The sequence below is a fragment of the Onthophagus taurus genome, chromosome 1, assembly GCF_036711975.1.
Source record: "Onthophagus taurus isolate NC chromosome 1, IU_Otau_3.0, whole genome shotgun sequence".
Classification (NCBI taxonomy): Eukaryota; Metazoa; Arthropoda; class Insecta; order Coleoptera; family Scarabaeidae; genus Onthophagus; species Onthophagus taurus.
In genome coordinates this window covers 19,437,934-19,464,053 of record NC_091966.1, presented here as the reverse complement: position 1 = coordinate 19,464,053, position 26,120 = coordinate 19,437,934, and the positions used below count along the sequence as shown (strand labels likewise).

General features: G+C 32.5%; 1 protein-coding gene across 5 annotated transcripts in view; it reads right to left on the bottom strand.

The window, feature by feature from the left end:
• Nucleotides 1-26,120, bottom strand: part of LOC111414277 (uncharacterized) — a 347,116-nt gene that overhangs the window by 10,730 nt on the left and 310,266 nt on the right. For all 5 annotated transcript variants that reach the window (XM_071198115.1, XM_071198118.1, XM_071198111.1 and 2 more), the window contains 5 exons: nt 16,896-17,055; nt 2,103-2,203; nt 1,692-1,823; nt 664-834; nt 97-602 (listed from right to left, as the gene is read on the bottom strand). In XM_071198115.1, coding sequence (XP_071054216.1) covers nt 97-602; nt 664-834; nt 1,692-1,823; nt 2,103-2,203; nt 16,896-17,055 — 1,070 coding nt within the window. The remainder of the gene's footprint in view (nt 1-96; nt 603-663; nt 835-1,691; nt 1,824-2,102; nt 2,204-16,895; nt 17,056-26,120) is intronic.

Sequence of the window (26,120 nt, the reverse complement as noted above, 5' to 3'; positions counted from 1 at the left end):
ATATCTATATTTACACAAGAGAAATGCAAACCGCAATAAGCCATATGCACATATACATAATGAATTGATAATGAACTGATTAATATTAATACTTACACCGAAGGGGGTCTGATAAATTCTATAATACTTGGTGTACCAGACGATCTTTTGCTTTCATCTCGTTCCTCTTCATCGCTAACAGCGGTTTCGGGTTCAACAGTTTCAATAACAACACAAGTTTTCTCCGCTAATTCGGCGGCTTCTTGAGCTTCCCACTTCTTTTTGTTAGATTCTAGAAGATCGATCATGTGGGTTGAAAGGTGACTTTTGAGAAATCGGTGCCACTCAGAAAAAAGAGGAGTGACGACGAAACGGAAGAATCCTGCCTGGATCTTCGCGATGGAAGTTTGCTGCCGATCACAAATGGAAGTCACCGGGAGATTGAGCTGCCGTTCGAATTCGCCCTGCCTAAAAAATTCATCGCAAACTTTCAGGCTCCATTTATGCGAAATGTCCCACGGCCTTGTTGGATTCGAGATATCAGCGCATTTGAGAGCTATCTGGAGTATAAAGTGTCGATCTTCTTTTCTACTTAAATCTAATGTGTTTTCATCTAAGTGGTTCTAAAAATAAAAAATATTAATTAATTTAGAAATTAACAATTAATAAACCATATGTTTATACTTTAAATTTGGTCAAGAACTCTTGTTGTCTGTTAATATCAGTGGCTAAGATGAGATCGCGAATTTGATATTCAAGTTCACCTCTGAATGGGAGAAGTTGATCAGCTACTCCACTTTCTAGAAGACACCCAACAGCTGACCTCCAATGATGATTTTCTAATACAGACATATTCTAGAAAAGAAAAGGTGTTTGTTATTTAAATCACAAGAATTAAATTCTCGTATGGAAATAAGTTCTAGGTATTTCCTTTTGGGTCAACGCGTGCTGACGTTAAAAACAACGTATTTAATCAGCGCGAGAAAAAAATAGAACCCATGATATCCTTGACCAATATGAGATAGATTTAAAAAAACATCAACGTACAAGAATAAACGTCTTTCAGTTCCAGAAATGATTCTATCACAGTGCCCGCTAATAGAAATATCAAATCAGATTTATTCAAGGCGACGTAGGATTGCGAAACTGTCGTTTTAAGATTCAAAGATTCATCGTATTCGTCGAGCATAAAGGCTTTCGTTAAGGAGTGTGCACTTTAATCTCCGAGGAGACACTTGTCAGGTCATCAATCAGTCCAAAAGCGGCCCAATAACCGCCTTTTGTGCTCTCGCAGAAACTCGCTACTACTGGGAATTCGGCTGACGGCAAAAAGTGCCTTTTAATGTAAATCAAAGCAATCGCGGAAATCATTTGTTACTCCGGAGGGAGATTCTGAACCATTGAGTAGGAATGCCGACAAGGTTAATTGACCGTTACGGTTTTGTTCAAATTTCCCGGATCAATCACGATGTTCAATTCAGTTCTTTAGATTAAAACAGTTAAGGAAGAGCTTTACAGAGACTCTCCATAAATTGCGAAAGTCCAATCTCTTTTTACTGCTGCCGCTCCTTAACTATTTTATCGAAACCTATACGGAACGTGAAAGTAAAAAATTGCGAAGTAATCGATTGTGTGGGATCGACAATTTAAAACCAATAAAAATACGCCCATCTAAAGGAGAAAAGAAAATTGAAAATATTGTTTGATCGTACCTCATATAATATGGCAAGATGATTCGAAGTTGAAATAAGAAAATGTTGATTAACCCCTGGATGTTCGAGGTCATGAGCTACAGCCCCCAAAAGCGAAGCCATAACCTCCAGTGGCGTCACATGTTTTCGTATCTACAAATAAAACAAAGTTAATTCACTTATTTGTTCATATCGAAAAAAAAGTTTCCGAACTTAAAAACTATGCCAAGGTTGAAAAAAAATCTCCGCTTACTTATCTTTGTTATGTTTTCTTTAAATTATTTGATATACACCCGATTTCGTGGCATCACTCGCAAGCGACCTAGATTTTTTTTATTACACGCCGATATACAAAGCAAAATCACGTTCTTTTCATATTTTTTCATCGCCGGAAAAACAAACTGAACGAATAAAGCTGTAAGTAACACAAACCTTCTCTTCCTGTAGAAAACAGTGCATTGCCTGAGTGACGTCAGTAGCATGGATGGAATTATGGTATGGGTTGGTACTGTGGTAACCTTCTTCGATTAATGCTAAAATGAAAACCAGAAATAATAAAAACATAAGTTATGCAGATAATATCACAATAAAGTTACTTTTCGTTTTATAGCTTCAGAGCCAAATGATTTCACGATATAAAATTCAGTATTAACATTACATGAAAAAATCAGAAAAGAAATTAAGGTGGACTTGTTACTTAAATTGGTAACAAATGGTAAACGTTTTTAAATTAGACGATTTGCAGATTTATAAATGTTTGTTATACAATCTTAGTAAATAATTTGAAATTATATATTGATAATAAGTACAAGCGGTGTTATTAAAATATATATAGATTTTTAAATAGGGAATATACGTGATTTCCTAAAATTATTCACAGACTCAATCTTAAAAAGTTGAGTCTCACACATACTGAATGATTCGGTATATAATATCCTTTGATACCCCAATTACCCACTATGCTGTAACGACATTAACCACATACATGATGTATTTTGTGAATGTGTTAAGGAGCAGACAAATTTGGTGTTATCATAAGATTTCATAAAATACATACAGCATCTGAATAATTGAAGTAATTCTGCGAAGGATTTTAATAGGGAGAACCTTATTCCACTGAAGTCAGGAAGTCACGAGCCATTTTATGTTATGATAGGAATTGAATTAAAATCACGAAGGATTTTAGCAAAAACGATGACATTAACACATTTTGCGCGGGTACTTTGCCGCCAAAATGTTATCGTGTAGCGGACATAAATAATCCGTGAAAAACAACTTTAGTCGCTTCCCGTTCAAGATGTGAAATCCCCGCAAAACGACTTTAGTCGCTTCCCGCAGGATGTGTTCATTTTTAATATGGGAAGACACGGAAATTAGAAAGGAGGAAGACTTGATATAAATTAAATCTCTAAACTGATTTCCAATCCCATCACAGAACTTCTTTCCAAGTTAATTTAAATTAAACATCTACTTCTTATCTGAATATGACTATCTGTAATGGACTACTTATCTGCAATGCAAAAGGCCTTACTAGAAAAATTATGGGTCATTATGGCTGCTTAATGATTTACGCAGATATCTTATGTTGGACCAATGCAAATTTCGTATTTTGAATCTGCGCAATTAAACAAAAGTTATATGCAGTTATACAGTCTTGGCCAAAAGTATTAAGCACCCTAAAAATGTCTTGGAATCAGCATTAGCGCCCTCTTTTACGTCACTTTTTGGCGACACAAGCTTGGACACAAGCTATTTGCACAATGTTAAGTTTCAACAAGATAACGCTACATGCCACAAAGCTATCTGCACAATGACTTGGTTTCGAGAAAATAATATAGAGCTCCTGGACTGGCCTGCCCCATCTCCGAACCTAAACCTCATTTAGACAGCATTTATGGGGTTTATTAGGCGTCACACTATTCATTCAAAAGAAGCGCTAAGGGATCGCTTGCGCCTAGAGTGGAACGCTATAAGTTCCGAAGACTGCAAAAAACTTGTATCCTCTTTACCAAAAAGAATTTTGGCCTTATAAACCTACACAAGTTGTTTCAATTTACCAGCTCTGTTACCAGCTCTTGATAAATTTATCCAATAGATAAATCCAGCTATTAGTCAATGGAGCGTTTAAAACCGCCGTAACCGTGGTAACTATCCCTCAGATAGTTTATCAGGAGGATGGTAAAAGTGGGCCTTAGAGTATTAACTTTATAGACTTGCAGGACTCTGATCCACAAATTTTAAAGATTTATTAAAGATATTTAATTTATGATAATCATTTTGGGTTTTTTCAGAACAACCAACGATTGCATTAATTAAAATTATATTAGGACCCTTTTTAGACTGTTCCGTTATGGCTTTTCTGGTATTGCTGATATCATTTAGACTGCGTCTTATGTGTCCGTAATAACTTTATTGTATCATTCTATCAAAAACTTCTTTGCGGTGTCTCATGCTGACGTGTTCTGAATCTTCTTTTCCTTGATCGAACTTTATTGATTATATCACAACAATCCCTATTATGTAAACGATCGTCAAATTTGCACTTTTAGAAGAAAAATATTTAGAGTTCGTGAAACAACTCGAATCCCAGTTGGAGGATTTTTCTTGGTTATTAATTGGCAATATCACAACACTACGGGAAAATTTTAGGTCGTTTGGCATTGTACAACGAAAGAACAAGTGTAATCAGGAATAATTTGGATAATAATCTTGTCGCAGGTATTTAAGGCTCATTTTGTTTCTTGCGGCAGAATAAGAAATTTCTGATAGACGCTATTAAAAGTGATTTAGTTGGATCTGATGAAGTTAGTCAATTAATATTGTTGGCTCGGAAACTTTGCTTCGTATTTACCATATTGTCGACATACATATGTATTGACAAATCAATATTTCCAATGCAGTGGAAACTGACCTTGTTCATTTCGGTAGCCTCCTTTACCTTCTCTTTCCTCTCCATTCTCCTCCCATGTGGGCACTCTTGCAAAATGGGTGTCATCAGTCACCCCACACATAGACATCCCGTTCGTCTCCCTTAGTCGAAACCTTCCTAAATATACATTAAATGGACTAAGTATGTCCCGTCATCAGCTGAATCATCCCACTTATCCATTCATCTCTCATAAACGTCAGACGTCGTTGCTAATATCATTAAATCAGTTGATGGCAGGAAGGTTATAGTATTGGTTTTTCTATATTGTCAAAGGCTTGAGTGTTAGAAATTATCCCCCTCAAAACTCTCAGTTTCAAATTACCAGAATTTCGTAATGAAACTTTTATGCTTACAATAGACTCATACATATACTCTCGATCAATGTACTCTCTAATTTAGATTGTAAGAACCTGATCATCAGACTCAGACTTTCAATCTAAATTCTCAAACATTGTGTATTATCCCTTTAGGCTAATCTATGTATCCGAGGACAGTTGTGCATAACTAAAGTCTCAAATTGTATGAACTTGTTTTCTTAAACAGATGTGTGGGTTGAGGTAGGTAACGTTTGAGAAAATAAAAAAATAATATAACAGCAGGATTATTTTGAACACAACTTTTAAACGTTTTCTTTGCGATAAAGTGTTTCTATTGCATCTCAATTTCTATAATGTACTATATGGTCCGTATTTAAAATGAAAAAAATAAAGACAACATCGATATTATAAAATATGTATGTCAAGTAGAGAATTCATTTCGAAGGTTTATGAAGTATGAGATTTGCATGATATTTTGCAAGTCACGACACTGATATATTTAGATTGTCGCATAAATGAGTACAAGACATGTACTGGTTTTCTTGACTTAGTTTTATCATTTAAACGTAATTCACAAACTTAAATTTTTTATCCCTGCCTTGGTACATTTCTGATAATTTATATATTTTCCACTCTTTAAAACTTACTCATTATCATATACTTTTTATGTTTTGTTCCTAGCCTGTCTTCTTACTAGGGCGAATCGTCATCCTTTTATGCACACGAGCTGTTTTTTTTCTGGGAAGTATCTTTGGACGCGACCAATGCAATTTATTATTTCCACGTCTTATACATTCTTCGCGCAGTGTTTCCCTGAATTGTGTTAGATTTACGATACCATATGTGAGCTACAGAGATCTCCTGTTAGTGTTTTTAACCTATTTTTCCTTATATATTTTCCTTATATGAAGATGTATGGACCGAGTATTTTGTTTCCAAAGATGTGGAATGTGTACTTCACTGGCGTATCAGACATGGGAATAAATTTTGTAGCCAGGTCATTAAAGACGATGTCCCCTGAATACCTTTCGTTCCTGTTCCTTCTCAAGTCATTAGAAACTCATCAGGAACTTCAACAGATTCGCCCTACGCCAATATTCAACTCATTATGTGTAGAACTTAATGAAAATCTCTAATATAAAATGGCATAATAAAATTGTTGGCGGTTGAATAGTAATCTGTTGTGCAAAAATTTTTGGTTCCATGTAGTTGAATTTCTTGAAAAGTTATGAATGATATAGATTACCCTAACTCATCGCAACGGTTTACCGAAAAGAAGAAATCGGCCTGGCGATGAAGACATTATTATGTTGATGCTTCTATCTTTTTTGCACTACTTTTTTCAACTTGAAAATCGAATTCACGAATGTTAGATAATGTTTGCTTCCTTTTAATATATAGGTATAGGTCCAATCTGGTCAATTGATATGTTCTAATTCCAAAGCTTTGTATTGGGTGTAGAGATATCACAGTATAAATTGTCCTTGGCTATTTCCTATCCTACTACGAACCCAAGTAGGTGCCAAATACTATCGAGTCGTTTTTCCAAGACAGTTTGAAGAGAACGAGGTTGCTTGAGTCAGAGTTTCTTTGTAATTATAAATAACGTAAATAAAGTAATTCCAATGGAGTTACGATTTCGTTGATACTTGGGCTTCTGTCGTTCTCGCCATAGCTTGTTGCAGAAGTGGACTGTTCCAATAAATCTCCCCTTCCGCTTGAGTAGACCTGATTTCTTTCGGATGAAGGCTCTAGGTCATATCTTCTATGTTTCTATCTATCTATGTTTAAACACATATTTTTCAGGATTTAGGATCTTTAAGGCGTTAGAAAATTATAAAAATTCTCAGGTTTACCGACGTTAAAGCGACAAAGATATCTCCGACATATATGCAGGCGAACGTCCATTAAGCGTTGTCTCTACTACTATGAGGCACTTTTGCGCTGATTCCTGCAGAACCTTTTTATTTGGTTCACTATTCTGGATGTGCGTAATATTATCTACTCGATTTCATCTCGAAAATAACCAGTTTTTTTCTGATAATGCATTTGAACACATTAATCATAGATATTTCGTTCAACTCTTTCTTATCCGCTCTCCAAACTTTTCCCCAGGTTAATATTGTATTTTTTCATAGTTGTGCTGCTACGATATGGCTAGTACTATTTGTTTTCCTTTAATCGAAATATTTTTGTTAATTTGTAACATTACTATGGTATCACAGCATTGCATGACCGTTTTGTCATGCAATGCTGTGATATTGTTGACCAATCAACAATTTCCACAGAAAGTTAATAAGATATTCGATAAATCAGAAACTACATTGTCTCCACAATGCAATTAATTATGAAACTACTCGATGATTGATTTCCACCTACCTAGGCATTTAATTGATTTACTTGATTAACTTGGTGAATTTAATAACAATTTACGATTGCAATAACCTGTAACCGTAACCGCTGTCTCTCATCAATCATGTTCCCTTACAAATGTCGTTGTCTCTAGGTCATCTGATTTTCATCGGATTTTGCCTATTATCAGATATGGGTTCGCATACAGATTATGTGTGTTTCATCATAATAGAATATTCTCTAATAGATAGGATGTATGTCTACTTCCGCACCATTTGATTTTAGTAATTAATAAATGGCTCTATTCCATTTTATACTTGACGTATGTATATCTTGAATAAATAAAAATAAATTCCTTCAAAAACAACTATTTTATATTACATTAAAGTTATAAAAGGTCTTAAAGTTCAATTTAAGCATTTACCTCTACACGTGTATACATATAATTAAAATATTAAATTTACCAACAATCTCAGAAAAGAATAAGAACGTGATACTTTTATGACATGGTGTAATTTGCTATTATATCTAGATAATTCAAAAGTCCAAAACGTAATTACTGATTAGTTTAGAGATAATATCTATTCAGGAAATTACACATAGAGTTAATTAACTTTTAAGAATGGTGTTTAATAAAGATTGCCTTAATAAAAACTGAATCTCAAGTGGCACTTGGTACGATATGGTAATGTATATTATGGTCAATTAATGTTTTGGTATCGAGAACACCTCAATTATTGTATCTTTTAATAACATCCGAACTTGTTTATGTGCCCGAAGCATTTTTTTGAAACTTTGATTTGAAACAGATTATTCTTTGTAAAAACGCGTTGTCAAATGGTGATGTTTACTTAATTAAAGGATATAAATTATATTTGTATTTATTTTTTGTTGTGTAAACGATAAATTTATTTTATTGCTTTATTATTGAAAAATTATCCAATTAAATAATCTTAAAGTTAATTAACAAATCATACAAAAACATCGGTTCTGTTTACATACAGTGTGCGACAAGATTATGGAATAAATTCAATAAAACACTCGTGTGAAGTTACCCATAAATTCCATCCATCAAAAAACTTTTTTATTTGTGTATCGATTTTAATGATTAATAGCTCATTAGAAAGATCTCGTAGAGTAAAGCCTTACATAGTTTTGGCGGCGTAGATTTGGGCGGGAACACCTTAATTCCGCGAAAAACAATAAAATATATAAAAAAATTCTCTAACTTTAGAGTCCCATAAATTGAAAACTAATTAACATAATATCAGGAATGATTAAGAAATCAGAATGCGTATACTGTCGCAAAATCATATGGGTAATTAGAAAAGTGCAACAAAACGCGAACCTGTTTCCAGTCATACATGGCGCCAAGTGGTTCCTTGAAAAGCAAAATCATATCCATAAGTATAACTTTTTGGTTAATTCTCTGATACCTTTTTCGAAAGGGCTCGTCCTGTAGATCATGTCATAGTAACGGCGCAGTGTTAGCAAGTTTGAAATTACCGGCCATAACATGATTTTACTAATTTTCTTTTTTAATATTTTGGCAAATGGGGATCGTTAGGTTTTATCGTAATACTCGCTACTCCGCAATAACCATTTTTTATTAACTTCAACTCTAAATAAAAATGACATGTAAAGTTAACACTTATTTTGCATATCAATTTCCAAAAGCATTTGATTAATATTGAGAAACGATTGTAAACATATTAAAAGTTGTATCGTTATGAAATTTCACTATAATTTTATACTGTATGTGTTGCTTATGTAACACTGTAACAGCTTCTTGAATGCTGGATTTATTTATGTTTTTCTCAACACTGTTCATAAACAGATTTTATTTGCAATGTTAAACTTTAATTTAAGCCAGGTTGAAATTTGTTTTTTTATGTAGTTTCAAGCCTACACTTTCCGTTCCCAAAAAAATAAATTGCGCATATTTGCGCATTTTCAATAAAACGGCTAATATACAGGGTGGTGTCTACGGATATTCAACAGTGAATACTGAAAGTTAGTTTTGAAACTATCAATCGTTTACAATTTTTCAGAATAACTATTTTTTATGAATTAATATTAGTACTAATTCTATGATTAGATCTAGAACTAAAAGCTTTCGGGCTTAACCGTGCGTCTTAACCTTCTTCCCAAACAAGTCCGAAGTATTTTTTTAGTTAAAAAATACCTATCCAACACACAGTAATAAAAAAGAAAATCAATGACGCGTTAAAATGCCAAACCAGCTGCCTATTTCACAAAAATTATTATCAAGAAATGAACACTGCTGCATTTAAAAATATTACAAACGACACAGTTCTATTATACAATCAATTATATAATTGGTATTATATGGCTGTGGCAGTGTATAAAATTCTTGTGCATGTTCATGTGCAATATTATGTTAATTAATAAATAGAACCAACGTCCACGTTCCTGGCTATTCTTTAACAACAGCCAGGAACATTTAAAACAAATTTCGAAGATTAGATTATTCTTTACAAGCAGATTGATACAATTATGGAGTTCTTGTCTGTGATTTGATTGACTGTATATTATCAAATAAACCATTTAAATCATTAAATGCAGATTCACACAGAAAAATAATTATTTAATTTAGTATATTAAAAGAACTCCGATTCATTAAAGGAAAAATGTCTCTATTATCGAATTCAAAGGTTTTTGCCCCTCACTTTGAACGCGAATAACAAAAAAACTACTCCGTAGAAAAAATCGAGACCACCTTTGTTGGACGCGAAATTTAATTGTTTATAATGTGTGGTGATTTCAAATTTTTTCTCCCACTCGTATAGCAATTGTCACAGGTATAATGAAAAAATGTACGCGATTTCGGACGATCGGCGAAGAAGCTCGACTTTGTGATTTTTTTACACGGGAACGGTTCATCGAAAAAAATCTAAATTTCGACCACACATTGCCTAAAGTGTAAACATGCCAGTGTTTTTATTTTTTGATTTTTCTGACCCATTATCAAAAAAAACTACATTATGTAAAGTAGTGATATCTCGATAACGCGTTATCGTATGAGATTGAGGTTAACATCATTCTGACCGCCTGATAAAATTGAATAAAACCCTAACCCTCATTGTACATGAAGTACTCAATGCGATTTTATAATGAGAGTTAAAAAAAATTTGAAATTATTACACATAATAAAGAATTAAATTTCGCGTCCAACAAAGGTGGTCTCGATTTTTTCTACGGAGTAGTTTTTTTGTTATTCGCGTTCAAAGTGAGGGGTAAAAACTTTTGAATCAGATAATAGTTCGCTAAAGAGGTTCATAATGAATTCAAATGCAAGCCATGCTCGTAGATGGCCTATGATATCTGCAAAAAATAGATTGGACGAGCTGTGTGACTGTTGTAGACACTGACCTTAAACTGTGGCCGTTACACATTTTTTTTTTATTGGTATTCGATAGTTTAGCAAAATTGAAGACTTCTATTAATTTTTTATTTTTCAAACTGGGCTTTAGTTTTTCAAAAAAAAAGTAATGAAAATCAATAAAAGGTGTATGCGCGAGATGCCATGAGTATCTTTGAGCTAGAAGAAGAGATCCGAACGATGCACGTTTTTGTCTTCTTGATCTTACGTGAAAACCTCGTAAACGTCACCAAAGTTTTATTTTGAAATTTAATATTAATTATTGCAAAAATTAAACAATGTAAGGATCTGAAAATGTTACCAATACTTCTATTTTTACAGTTTATCGATTTTTTGAAAGACGGTCTTTCTATTCGATTGAGGGTAACGGCCCTATACGATACAATAAAAATGTGACATGAATTTTTATATACAGGGTGTATCTGAATGACGTGCCCAAACTTCAGGGGGTGATTCTTTAGGCAATTTTAAGGGTACTTTCTCATATAAACTATCAGCGATTTCGACTCCCCTGCGGAGCTACGCCCCTTCAAAAATGGCGAAAAATTTTGGTTTATTTTTTTTCCCGAAAACCATTAACACCAAGAAAATGAAATTTGGGAAATATGTTTAACTTATAATAGGGCATGTTTCGAGCCTATTTGTACTTTCAATCTTCTCTTCTAAGTTACTAAACATAACCACCCCCGTTCAATTTTTGTCTAGATCTTTTTTATGACGATGATAAATACATTGGAAATATTTTATTTAGATAGACGAAAATATTCTAAAACTTTTTTGCCTCTCTGATGTTCTTCGAAAAGTTAATAGTTTCTGAGAAAAAAATTAATTAAGCAAACACTAACTGTTAACCTGTAGCGTTAATCGAAAGTTGGAATGAAATTATAAAGAAAAAAATCTTAGCAGGCTTAGCAATCTTTGTCAGAAATATTTTTGACGTTTAAATGTCAGTGGTTTTCTTACTATTATTATTGTTTTATTTAGAATTTTGAAACGTCGAGTGAACGAGCGTACTTTCATCTACCTATGTAATTTTTTTTTAATGTATTTACCCTCTGCATAAACAAATTTTAGCAAAAATGTAAAGGGGGTGGTTACGTTTAGTAGTTTAGAAGGATAGGTTGAAAGTACAAATAGGGTGAAAACGTGCCGTACTACCAGTTAAACATATTCCCCAAATTTCGTTGTCCTAGAATTTATGGTTTTTGAGAAAAAAAAATTAAACCAAAATTTTCCGCCATTTTTGGAGGGGTGTAGCTCCTTAGGGGAGCCCAAGTCGCCCATGGTTTATATATGGTACTACCCATGGTACCCTTAAAATTGCCTAAAGAATGACCCCCTGAAGTTTGGGCATGTCATTCAGATACAGCCTGTATAATTTAATGTAGTAACTAAATGTAACTACATTTAAATTAGATCTTAATAGTTTACTTCTTATACAAATTGTTGTAGCGAATTTTAGACACTTATTATCTTTACAGAAAAATTATACAGGGGATGTTTCATAATATATGCGCAGGACTTCGGGATGTGATAGTTTGTCCAAAAATTTGAAAAAAGTTTCTACCAACTTACCCTCTAAACCATTTTTGAGATACACGGTGTTGAAATTTAATAAAAAAATTGCGAATATCTCCGGAACCGTTTATCGTACAGAAAACAGCGTTTGTAAGCACTTTCTACTCATAATCAGCTAAGTTTTGTGCGAGAAAAATTTTGTTTATAGTCATAATTGGTGAATGTTTTGAAGGAACTAAAAAAGGTACTGAGGGTGAAAAATCAACTTTTATGTTAAATAAAACATGGTCAATTTTTTGAAATAAAAATTTTATTTAACAATTAAACAAAATTTATGTAAACATCCTGATCGCCCTGTACCACACCATAACTTGTTTTTTCGCATTCACCGACGACTATGGCAAAATGGAAGTTTTAAAAGGAATACTGCTGATAATGGGCGGCCTATGGAAGTTACAAATCCCCAAGTAGAAGAGGTTGTCCTCAACGAAATTGATGAAAATCCGACCACAAGTACCTTGAAAAATTGCTCACAACTTAAATCTATCTCACTCGACGGTTTGGAGAATTTTGAAAAGGCAACTTTGTATCCTTACCATATCCAAAGAGTACAACCCTTATTGCCAAGAGATTTTCACCAAGATTGGCTTTTGTACATGGATGCAAGACAAAATAGCTCAAAATACTGAGTTTGGAGAGGAAGTTCTGAAGCATCTTTCTCGAAGGATGGTATTTTCAATTTTCACAATAATCACATATGGGCAGAAGAAAATCAACATGAAATTGCAGAAGGCCATCATCAGCAACAATTTTCCGTAAATGTTTGGGCTGCCGTTGGTGATCATTTGATAGGCCCACATTTTTTACCGAACAGATTAAACGGTGCAGATTATCGACAATTTCTAGAAGAAGTACTGCCGGAACTGCTGGAAGATGTACCACTTCAAGTAAGACAAAACATGTACTTTATGCATGATGGAGCTCCGGAACTTTAGTTTGGTTGCTGGCCAATACTTGGACGACGAATACCCAGACCGTTGGATCGGTCGAGGAGGTCCGCACCCTTGGCCACCGTGATCTCCTGAACGTAATTGTTTAGATTTTTTCTTTTGAGTTCATCTGAAAACCCTAGTCTACGCTACTCCAGCTGAAACTGTTGACCAATTAAGAGAGCGCATTGTTGTATCTTGCGACATAATTCGGAACACTCCGAGAATTTTCCTGGATGTTAGACAGGCAATACGTCGAAGAATTGCTGCGTGTATTGAAGCTAACGGCGGACATTTCCAACATTTAATTTAACTGTGTATGATTTATAATTGTTTTTTTTACTTGTTTGCTTTTGTTACTTGTTCTAACGTTTTAGTAAAATAAAATTTTTATTTAAAAAAATTGACCATGTTATTCAATATAAAAGTTGATTTTTCTCGAAAACGGTCAACTTTAGAGCTCACCTTCAGTACCTTTTTTGTGTAGAAAACATTGACGGTTCAAATGGGCGTCTCAAAACCATACTTTTTCCAGTGGCGCAGAAATTGGGGAGAAAAACAACCACTACCCCTTCAAAATCTTCACCAATTATAATTTTAAAAAAAAATTTTCTCACGCAAAACTTAGCTTATTATGAGTAGAAAGTGCTTACAAACGCTGTTTTCTATACGATAAACGGTTCCGGAGATATTCACAAAAAACGATTTTTTTTATTAAATTTCAACACCCTGTATCTCGTAAATGCTGCATTTTAGAGGGTAAGTTGATAGAAACTTTTTTCAAATTCTCGGACAAGCTATCACATCATGAAGTCTTGCGCATATATTATGAAACACCCTGTATATTACACAATTAACTTGTCATTAATAATAATGAACTATAGTATTTTATTAATATATTGTGTTTTTACTTATTATAAAACTCGGACAATTACTAACAATTTAAAGGACTAAGAATATAATTATTTATAACGTTTTTAATTGCGTTTAAATACTGTTATTGTTAGAATTTATCACCGCCATTACTATGATATGATTTTCAGGATGAGCCCTTTCCAAAAAGTTATCATAAATTAAAATCGGGCAATTAGCAAAAAAGTTATATTTATGGGTATGATTGTTTATTACGTTTTTACTCGTTTAATTACCATTATTGTTAGAATTTCGCGCCGTCATTACTATGATATGATCTACAGAACGAGCCCTTTAAAAAAAGGTATCACGCATTAAAATCGGACAATTAACAAAAAAGTTATATTTATGGATATGATTGTTTATAACGTTCTTAGTCGTTTAAGTACTGCTATTGTTAGAATTTCGCCCCGCTATTACTATGACATGATCTACAGGACGAACCCTTTCCAAAAAGGTATTGCACACTTAAATCGGACCATTAACAAAAAAGTTATACTTATGGACATGATTTTGCTTTTCAAAGAACCGCCTGGGTGGCGTCTGGAAACAGGTTCGAGTTTTGTTGCACTTTTCTAATTACCCATATGATTTAGCGACGACCAAAATTCACTTTTGTGTAGAAGACAGTATACGCATTCTGATTTGGTAATCATACCTGATATTATGTTAATTAGTTTTCAATTTTTGGGACCCTAAAGTTAGAGAATTTTCTTATATATTTTACTTTTTTTTGCGGAATTTAAGGTATTCCCGTCCAAAATTTGCGCCGTCAAAACTATGTTAGACTCAATTCTACGAGATCTTTCTAATGAAATTAATCATTAATTTTGGCTAATCGTAAGATTGATTCTAAGTTCATCGTAAAAAGATAATAGAAATTCCCAAAAGACGATGAAAATTGTTAAATTTATTAAATTATTTCGGTGCTACATGTTTCGACAGTACATTGTCTTCATCAGGCACGACTAAGAATAATAAACAAAAAAAGGAAAAACATGTCAAAAGGTAATTAAAATTACTATGATATCAAAAAATATAACTATCAATTACAAAATAAACATTTACCGTCAATTTGGAAGAATACGAGGATGAATAGTAAAAACTGTCCAAAAAATGAAAAACCATCAAAGTCAACAGCGGCGGACCATTATGGTAAAAACAGAAGGGAGGGAAAATGTTAAAAAAGGGGGGGTCTGGAGATTATATTCTTATATTAATTATTCCTTCAAAAAACTTTTTTATGTTGAAATTAAATACCGGGAGTATGAAAAGGGATAAATGATTATTATTGTAAATTAGTGAAAGGATAATTCTAAGTTATTTAATAATTTTGAATTTATTATTCTTACCGCCCCCATTTTCTTACTTCCCATCTTTTTACGCAAGCTCAACTTTGTCTTATTTTCTTACCCTCAGTACAACGTAAACATGTGAACTGTTAAGAATAAATTCATTTTTATGTTTCTTGGTAAGTTTCACCCCCATTTTTTCTTTTCTTAATTGTTGATTTTCTTTGTTTCTCTTCCAGTTTTCGTTCCATGAAGAACATTTTTCTTTTATTTTATTTTATTATACGTTAAGATTTCTTTTCACATTTTCCGGTTTTTTAGTTTTACATAAACCAATTTTGACGATGAACGTAAGTCGCCATCTGTTCTTTTTATTTCTCAAGTTTATTCCTCGTATTATCCTTTTTCAGAATTTTATTTCTGCCTAAACTCCATAACTTAGAATAATTATCCTTTCACTAATTTACAATAATAATCATTTATCCCTTTTCATACTCCCTGTATTTAATTTCAACATAAAAAAGTTTTTTGAGTAGTTTTTTGAAGGAATAATTAATATAAGAATATAATCTCCAGACCCCCCTTTTTTAACATTTTCCCTCCCTTCTGTTTTTACCATAATGGTCCGCCGCTGTTGACTTTGATGGTTTTTCATTTTTTGGACAGTTTTTACTATTCATCCTCGTATTCTTCCAAATTGACGGTAAATGTTTATTTTGTAATTGATAGTTATATTTTTTGATATCATAGTAATTTTAATTACCTTTTAACATGTTTTTCGTTTTTTTGTTTATTATTCTTAGTCGTGCCCGATGAAGACAATGTACTGTCGAAACATGTAGCACCGAAATAATTTAATAAATTTAACAATTTTCATATCCTCTTTTGGGAATTACTATTATTAATCATTAAAATCGAAACACAAACAAAAAAGTTTTTTTATGGATGGAATTTATGGATAACTTCACACGGGTCAATAAAACGCTTAACAATAATAATAAATTAATTTGTTGATGACATCATAAAATGTATATAAAATGTGTGTTCCAAAATGGACTTGCTTCGTTGATTGAGTAAAATAATGTTTATAAGCAACGAATTTATTTTATAATTTTGCCGTACACTGTATATTTCTGTGTAAAAACGCGCTTTAAGTTATCAGTTTTTTTCTAGCTTCTGTTAATCAATAGATTTCTTAAAATTGTAGATATCAATTGTGGTTTTACAGAATTAATTGATTTCTGCAGTTTTAGTCATATTATAAAAAAATCCTTTCAGTTCTAAGTAAAATTAATTGAAAAATGATTCATGTTTATAAATTCTTATCTAATTAGGTCATCGTTATCCCTTTTAGGTTATTTCATTTAACCGTGACAATATCCCTGGGGAGCTTAAAACATGCTAACCACCAGGGACAATGTGTCCTTTCACTATTCTGCCATTCTTTGGACGGACAATACCCGTTGACGAAAACAAGATTATTGAACTACGGAGACGATTCGATTACACTTACTGAATAGCTTCCAAACGCGGACGACGTCCAAGTTGAAGTAGTCTAGAAGCCCATACCAGTGAAACAGATGGACACAAAGGACGGGCAGAGAACGGCCACCTGCTACTGTTTCCAATGTGAACGCGTTGAAACCCCAGAGGCTGCACCGGTCAAGAATCCTCTGGAAAGAAGAAAGTCAAAAAAAAGATATGAAGAGAATCCGTTTGGAAAAGTAAATAAGGAGATTGCGGGCTTTGCCGGGGTTTCGCGGACGAGTATAAAGGAGCCGTTTTATTACGAAAGCGAATGTATTGGATTGCACTCGACACTGTGTGTATACACAGACGACTCACGTCGACGGTTCGAAAGTCTGTTACTGTATTTTATATCCTACGGCTATTCATAGGTTCCTTTATGGTTATGAATGTTATGAAAAAAAAACTAAAATAAAAGTGAGTTTGTAAAAATCGCTCAATTAAAAACCTCTCAATCATTTTAAATCCACGTACGACTTTGAGTATAAAACACAAAAAAAAAGATTTATTTAGTAATCAAACCAAATCATTAATAAATCTCAATAAATTAAGATTAATGTCTAGAAATTTTAATGCGAACTTAGCATTGACGTGAGTTTGATAACAACAGTATATTTAAAGTACGGCCTTCGATGTCGATTTGTTTACTATTTTCCGGCACATGTTAAGTAACTTTGATTCTATTCATTCTCATCGTTCTCACAAAGAATTTTAAATTATAAGAACCTTAAACAAACACCTCAACTATTTTGTTGTTTATTTATATCTTTTGCCGTTTAAAGTTTTCCGTTTTACGTATAAAAGAAGAAAAAGTTTTAAATTATTCTGTTTGAGTTTTCTTATTTACCGCGCCGTCGGATTCATTAAAATAATTAATCAAGTGTATAAATAATTTGCACGTTAATTAGAATCAGAGAGAAACCCTCGACGCTATCTATGAAGCCGCATTTGAAATTGCGCGATCCGACACGTTAATCAGTACGAGAACTGGGACATTAATGGTACAAATCCGGGATAATCAAGGACATGGTCTGCCCGCAATAGCACAACATGCACGATCGCATACCAATCCAACTATAATTAATTCACGAAAACAGCTGCGGAATCGACACGGATTATCGTCGATGGTTATCTGCTTCAGGGGGAAGCCGTTTCTTGGTCAAGGACCTGTCCCTTTGACTCTTATATGTCACGGTCAGGACGTAATCCATGGCTAATTTCAAGTTTTCTACAGTACCGTAATTCGATTTTCATGCTATTTTTATTCTATACTTAAATAACTTAACACTATCTATTTGTTAAAACTAGTTTTCGAGCAAAATAATTACTTTGTTTTCACAACAATTTCCTATTGTTCGGTTCTAATTGTATCTCAAGCAAGATTGTGAGAAGAAATGCGTTGCGAAACAGAGTAATCTCGTAGTAAATTCATTTGCGAACAATGTCGTGCTCCAAAGTCAATGTTGCAATTTATTGAATTTCTAGGTGCGTCCCACATTATTGTGTAACTTATTATTATTTAACTAGGTAATGTAAATACTTATCTATTGATTAATACATTGTTTAATACAAAAATAATTATTAAAAAAATTTACTTCTCAACATTTTCGTACCACTCTGAGAGAGATACCTAAATCTATTTTAAAAAAAGACTCTTCTAATAGGTATAAGAGTTAAATTAAACAATACCACGCACGGACTAATAATTAACGTCAATTTTTAGGTTGGTATTGAATTCTTTATAATGTGAGATAAATAAAAATTAAAACAATTTTCATAATAATTTTAAAATATGGTACAATAAATAATTTTAATAACATTAAATTTGTTACAAAACGAAATCTACATTTATTAGTAACCATTTACGAATATAAAGAATCTATTTTCCCTTGAAGTGTGTAAATTATATTCATCTAAATTTTATGTGCAAGACCAATTTATAAAAAGAAAACCGTGTTCAGGGAATATATCGAAAGGCGTAACTATGCTATTTACAATTTTAATTTACAACAATCAAAATAAAAAATTAGCAAATTCATTAAGTATGTTAATAACTAGTTTATATTTACTATGATTGATGCCAGCATGAAAAAGTCGCCATTAGAATTAGAACTGATTAAATCAAATTAATATTTATTTTATAATCGATGGAAAAGACGGTTCACGAATTAGAATAAATTTAGAATTTGCGTTATTGTCAAACTACATTTTTCCGGAAATAATTAGAATAAAACTATTTGAAATATTTGAAACCAAAGGAAATGTCCTCTATTTCTTTAGATTTGTATTTTTGAAAATTAATTGCTTTTCATTGAAATAAATTAAGTATTTGTACAAATTTTTCTACCTAATCATTCTTAATCTTTATGGTAAAAATGGTCATAAACTACTGCAAATGTTAATTCCAATATCATTATCATGTGATATTCGTATAATTACGATTAGAAATGTTCTAAAAACTATCCAAACTGTTGAATTAATGGAAGGAGTAAATCATCTTTCAATCGACGAATTTACGTGTTATACGAAAATTTCTGATGAGATGCTTTGTCTTCCTACAACAAGTGGTTGTCCTAGTAGAGTGTGTGATTCCCGTCTAAATTCGGCTATATTCAAGGAACAGATTTAGACCTGTTCCAACTTGTTAGAGTTCTATTCAATGTTTGTCTTGTGATCTACACAGTTCCCTCCATATATAACGAGCGGTTAGTTCTCTCCTAATTGACAATATTGTAACATTTATCCTAAAATCTTTGCCTAAGTCGTAAGTACAGTAAAGTGCCGATTATCCGTGAACCATTTAACCGGAGTTCGGATTAACCGTGCTTGAGATTTATATATTTTTTAATTTTAATAACAAATTCTTTAAGTACTCCGCCACGCCTAATTTTTTGTAAGTACTGTACTGTAGCGCGTTGTTGTACTGTAGTAATGGACCATAAACCGTACGTGATTTAGTGAAATAGCAGCCCAAATTGGAAACATTCGTTTCTATGTGTGAAACATCACCTGGCCCTACACATAGGAAAACAATGAAAGGTGCGAAGAGTGAGCAACTGGAAAATGATGAAGTGGTGTTTTTAGCAAAGAGCATTAGGAGAGCCGATGTCCGGTCCGTCTGTTAGCTAAAGCACCATACTTTTGCAGAAAAGTTACACATTACCGAAACACTTACACTTTCATCAGGTTGGTTACGACGTTTTAAAGAAAGGCAGAGAGAATTGTAAATTCAACGAGAACACCTTAATGCTGACAATGTTGGGGCTACAATTTTTTGTAGTATCTGTAATATACAATGCTGATGAGACCGGCCTCTATAGGCGTACAATGCCCACTCGTACATTAGCATCTGCTAAAGAAAAAAATTCTCCTGGCTATAAAATTAATAAAGATCGGATTACAGTATTATGTTGCTCAAATGCTAGTGGAGAATATAAGCTGAAATTAGCTATAGTAGGGAAATCAAAGTCGCCTAGAGCTTTAAAAGACAAAAAAAACTCTAGGTTGGATACTATAACGACCGTTCTGCGTGGATGACACGAGACATTTTTGAAACGTGGCTTAAAAACAAATTTGTTCCACATATAAAAAAATATATGGACTGCAAAAGTCTCGCTTAAAATGCAATATTGCTTCGTGATAATGCTCCATCTCATCCGCCAGTTGAAGCGTTGTCAGCCAAATGCGACCCATGGATTAGGACGTAATTGCAACAAATGAAGAAGACAACAATGTTCCTTTACAGTTTTGGAACTCAATTACGCTTCGAGATGCTGTATACATCATATCGTATGCCTGGGAAAATGTTTTAACAATATTTTATGAGATGAATCAGTTGAAGAACATGAAATTGATGAACCTTTAGATGTGTTTCAATCGTTAAAAAATGTTTAGGTCTGTGAAGAACTGGATGACGAAAATATTCTGGAGTGGCGAAATATTGACTCGAATGTTTTGGACTGTGAACACATGGTCGACGATGATCTAGTCGATAGTGTCACCAAACCAATCTCTAAACCGAGTTCATTCCAAAAAAGTAGAGACGATCATGTAAAAGATGACACCTTAGAACTACAATCCAAAGTCAGTTGTAAGGAAGCACTAGCAGATGCTGAAACTTTTTTAAATTTTATGGAACAGCAAGATGATATAGACATTTTAAAAGATTCGTACTTTCATAACAAATATTAAACAAAACATAAATAACCAGAAAAGAAAACAAGTAAAAAATAACCGACTTTTTAAAAAATAATTAAGTGTTTTGTTATTATTTAGTTTTATAGTAAAGAACGTTGTTTTACACCAGTTTATTTCTTTCATTATACAATTCTCTAACCTTTTCTTAGAACAAAAATTAAACATTATTGTTTCAATAATTTGAAAACCGTTGTTTTCGATTATCCGGTTTCTATTTTCCCCCGATTAACACGGTTAAGCAGCACTCCATTATACTCTGAATTCATTTTTATGTAAATTAAGTAACTTCAAGTAGTAGATGTAACCTCCGCTAAATTTAGAATAATATATTTATAGTATGAATAGAAGACATTAATTTAGCTACAGTTAGAACAATTTATTAATAACTTTAAAAAAAAATCTTTTCTTGCACCTACCGAATTTATTTTTTTATTTTATTTTTACACACCAAGTTGGGCACAAAACAGGACAAACCCAGAAAAAACGGTGCCACGAAAATTACAATAAAAAATAGAACAAAAATATATAAACATCATCATCAAAAATAACATAACTATAAAGATAACAATAAACATAACAATAGCATAACAAATAAAATAAAAACAAAAATAATAATAATAATAAAATAAAACAAAATAAGAGCCAACAAAATCAGAATAGGGGACCAAAGGAAGTGGAAGCGACACTAAGTAAGCGATTAAATTCCCTAATAGAGTTGCGAAAAAAATGTCTATCCCCAAGCGAATGCGGGAAGTTCGCCCCCATTTTCTGATTTTTAAATTTTTCATTGTTGTTCTAGAGTTGTTCTACATTGTTCCAAAGCGGTAAATAGAAAAAATAAAAACTCGGCAAGAAAAAACGGTTTTTTTGACTAGCTGTTCAGGGTTGTTCTAGTTATTGTTCTAGAAAATCAAAATTACTAAAAATAGGTTTGGCTGCTAGTTTTTCTATTTTCAATTGGAGTCAAAATGTTGTTGAAACTTTAAAAACACTAAAGCCGCAGTGATTAAATAAACATTTTAAGTAACTAGAACAACAAGTACAATTTAGAGCAACAAAGAAAATGTGATTTTTCAAAATTAATGTCCGTGTAATCAGAAAACCTTTTTTTTCCCTATAGAACAATATGAATCAGCAAAGTTTGAGTTATTTTAGATCGTTATATGTTTTTTAATAGTTATTGTGTAATTTAAAACCGCAAAAACTTCAATTTTCAAAGAGTAAAGTATCCTTTATAGAGTTGTTGTAGTGAAAATAATAGCTATTCCAGACTGCGTTAGATATAATAAGTATACAGGGTGTTTCGGTGACTCTGGGAACAAATGTAACCACATGTATTAGAGCGAAAATCATTTTTTTAGTGCTATTATTGAAATCGTAACCCAACATTCTTGCATTTAACACGAAAACGATGATTTTTATCAATATTATCTAAGAGTGATAAAAGTTTGTAAACTAAATTGACTATTAGAAACTGCAACAATGTAATGTATTATGATAGAATAAAAATGTTCTGAGCAAACAAATTTTAGGAACCGCCTGTATTGCGTTATTCCCGCGGACTGATCCAACTCATAAATTGCCTAACGATTTTACGTGACATTGATTTATCTGTACCAAATTTCAGCGCTTTACTATAAATAGTGTTTAAGATATTTAGAAAAATGTGCAAAAATTTCGTAACTTTGTAACCAATTTTTACATGAATCGTCATCAAGCAATAGTACAGCGTCCCGCAAACTTTTTTAAGTAGTGACCCAAAAATATCAATAAAATCGTAATGTGACCCATAAGAAGCTAAATCTATTATTGAATATAATACTTATGATGATAATAGATATTTATACGACCCATTTTTCGACTCTTCGCGACCCAATGATTGTGATTCGCTACTCTAGTGTATATATGTTGTTAAATTTGTTCCCTGAGTCACTGAAACATTCTGTATATTTGTAATATGGAATTGAAAATAGAAAAACTATGGTCACAACAATCAACTAGACATTTTGGCAGCCAAACCTATTTTTAGTTATAACTTCGTAATGCTGTATCCCATAATTTTGATTTTCTAGAACAATATCTAGAACAACCCAGAACAATAAAGAAAATCTGATTTTTCCAAAAATGGGGAAATTTTCTATTTGCCGCTTTGGAATAATGTAGAACAACTCTAGAACAATCTAGAACAATGAAAAGTTTAAAAATCAAATAATGGGGGGCTAACTTCCCGCAGTCCGAATTTATGTGTTATAAGAAAATTTCTGATGAGATGCTTTCTCTCCCTACAACAAGTGGTTGTTTTAGTGAAGTGTGTCATTCCCGTCTAAGTTCGGCTATATTCAGCGAACAGATTTAGACCGGTTCCAACTTGTTGGAGTTCTATTCGATGTTTGTTCTCTGATTATACAACGAGCGGTTGGTTCTCTCCTAATTAACTAAGTATTGACAATATTATAACATTTCGTTTGACATAACAAGTCGTAAATACTTTGATTTTATTTTTAAGTAAATTAAGTAATTTCAAGTAGTAGATAATAAATAAGGGTGTGTATAAATTGGCGAAAAAGCTATACGTGACGCCATTCTTCCTTTGATTCTGAACTGAAAATCTTAACACAAAAATGTTGTATGACGCTTCGTATGGTTTCAGGAGGCACTTAAAAGAAACGTAAATATGTGGCAACATTGTGTTTGTGTACTGTCAGGTACCGTAATATTTTCTGAAATTCAATCTTATCAATTTTATTAATTAAATTCATTGTAAATTATTTATTTTTTTAATTTTAAATGATTTCTGACTGGCAAAACTGTAAACGAAATTCCACGATGTTGTCAACTGTGGTTTTCGTGAATGTATGTTCGTTAAAAACAAACTTTAAACCTTGAATAAAATAACGTGAACAAAAAAAATCATTTTAAAGTTCTTTTTATACTAAATTGCAGCCATTTCCATCAACAGATTTTCAATATTAATCATTATTTATGAACTTAATTGTCAAACCTTTGAAAATCTAGTGAACAGGTACGAAGTAAGGTACAACATTTTTGCATTAAGATTTTCACTTCAGAATCAAACGAAGAATACCGTCACATATAGCTTTTACGCCAATTTATATACACCCTATATATAATATACAAATAGTAATTTAGAATAATATATTTATGTGTACAGTTGGAACAATTTATTTATAATGTTTTTACAAAGAAAATTCTTTTCTTGCACCTGACGAATTAGACAGTAATTATAAATTACTACTATAATGGCCAAAAAGGTCACAATTTTTTTATGATGATGTGAGCTAGATAACTATGATAATTCAAAAGGGAGCAAGAACCTGAGGGAAAATCATCAGGTGGAATAACACTCATTCGAAAGTAATAAAAAATATTCCAAATTAAGAGAATCATGCCTGAAATTCGACAAGAAGTGGCGTTTGGAATGTTGTCAGATGGATTCTTATGATGATTTTATAATTTATTAACTATTCATGATTTTATTTTATTCTGTAATAATGATAAGAATCATGAAGTTAAGACCCTGTCATAACATCTCCACATCCTATTTTAACTGACTTAATATGACATAGTGAAGAGTATACTTTTTTATACGAAATGTAGGCAATAAATTAAATGATTTTGACACGTACCCTTTGCCAACAACATTTTACATTGCCAATTTCAACAAGAAAACATCTGGTTATGAAGGTATTTAATCTACTGCATTGCCGTAGTGGACTTCGAATAAAGGGGGTTTCTCCACACAAGTATCGGTAATATTGATTATTGGCATTGCCTAAACAAGCCTCATTAGTTAATAATTATCCTATCAATTATCGGAAATCAGTCCATCTAGGCGTTTTCGAATAATTTACCTTGATGCAGAAATGCCCTTTGAATATGTTCAGGGTTTTACGTTGAATCCTGGAATAGTTTCGACATCTGTACACAATTGTTTAATGTTGAACCAGTGTTTTCATATTTACGAACCTATTATTTAATCAATAAAAAAGTTACCATTGTTAAACATCCTGAAACATCCTTTTTGGACCACGCTGTGAAGTTTTTCCATAATAACCCATCGTTTTAAATGTAGCTTTATTATTTGGAAGTGAAATTTGCAACTGTCTTAGTTTGATATTTTAAATGAAACGATATAAATTTGAATAACGCAATGAAATACTGAAAATTTAGTACAAGGAAAGGTGAAAATTTTATCGAAACAATTTGTGAAATTAGTATTGCTTCTGAACGTTATAAGCCGATTTAGCTAACAAATACGAATGTCTCTAACAAGCTACTGATGTAAAAACTGCTACTCGTAGTCACTCACCCCGTTAAAAAAACATGTAGCCACTGGAGTTATAAATTTTGTTTCTAATTTATAACTCTAGTGGCTACATTTAAGGTATTGCACATAGGAATTGGATATATCACTATCCAGTTTCCACTGTATTTTGCATAAAGATGCTTCCAAAGTTCGTCTAATACAAGCTTTGTAGCCAGCTGATAATGGATAATAGCATACATTCGTGTTTGCATTATTGTTTTTGGAGCTTGGAAACACTAGGAAAATAGTCGAAAGTCTCTATCTAAAAAGAAAGACAATTGTCACATCTAATTTTTCGGCTGGTGATGAAAACAGACCGCCAATTCAGAAAAGCAATAGATAAGTTAGCTACAAAAAGTCTTTTGGAAAAATCATTTGGAGTAGATTTAGAAAGATTTGTAAATGTGCCTGACAATTTTCTTTGTATTACGTTAATAAGATAAGTTATTTATAGAAGTATCGCAAAATCTAAAATAATTCAAAATAATAATTTAAACTCAATAGCTTTAGACTCGTGTCATGAGCATCACGACCGTTGGCAATATTGATTGTTATCGATAAGAAACAAAGAATTAATGAACGGTAGTCACAGCGGTCGTAATACTTCCAACACACGATATGGTGCGATTGCATTAACCAATTAAAGTTAATCGAGAACATTACTTTTTCCTTTTCTCGACACGATAA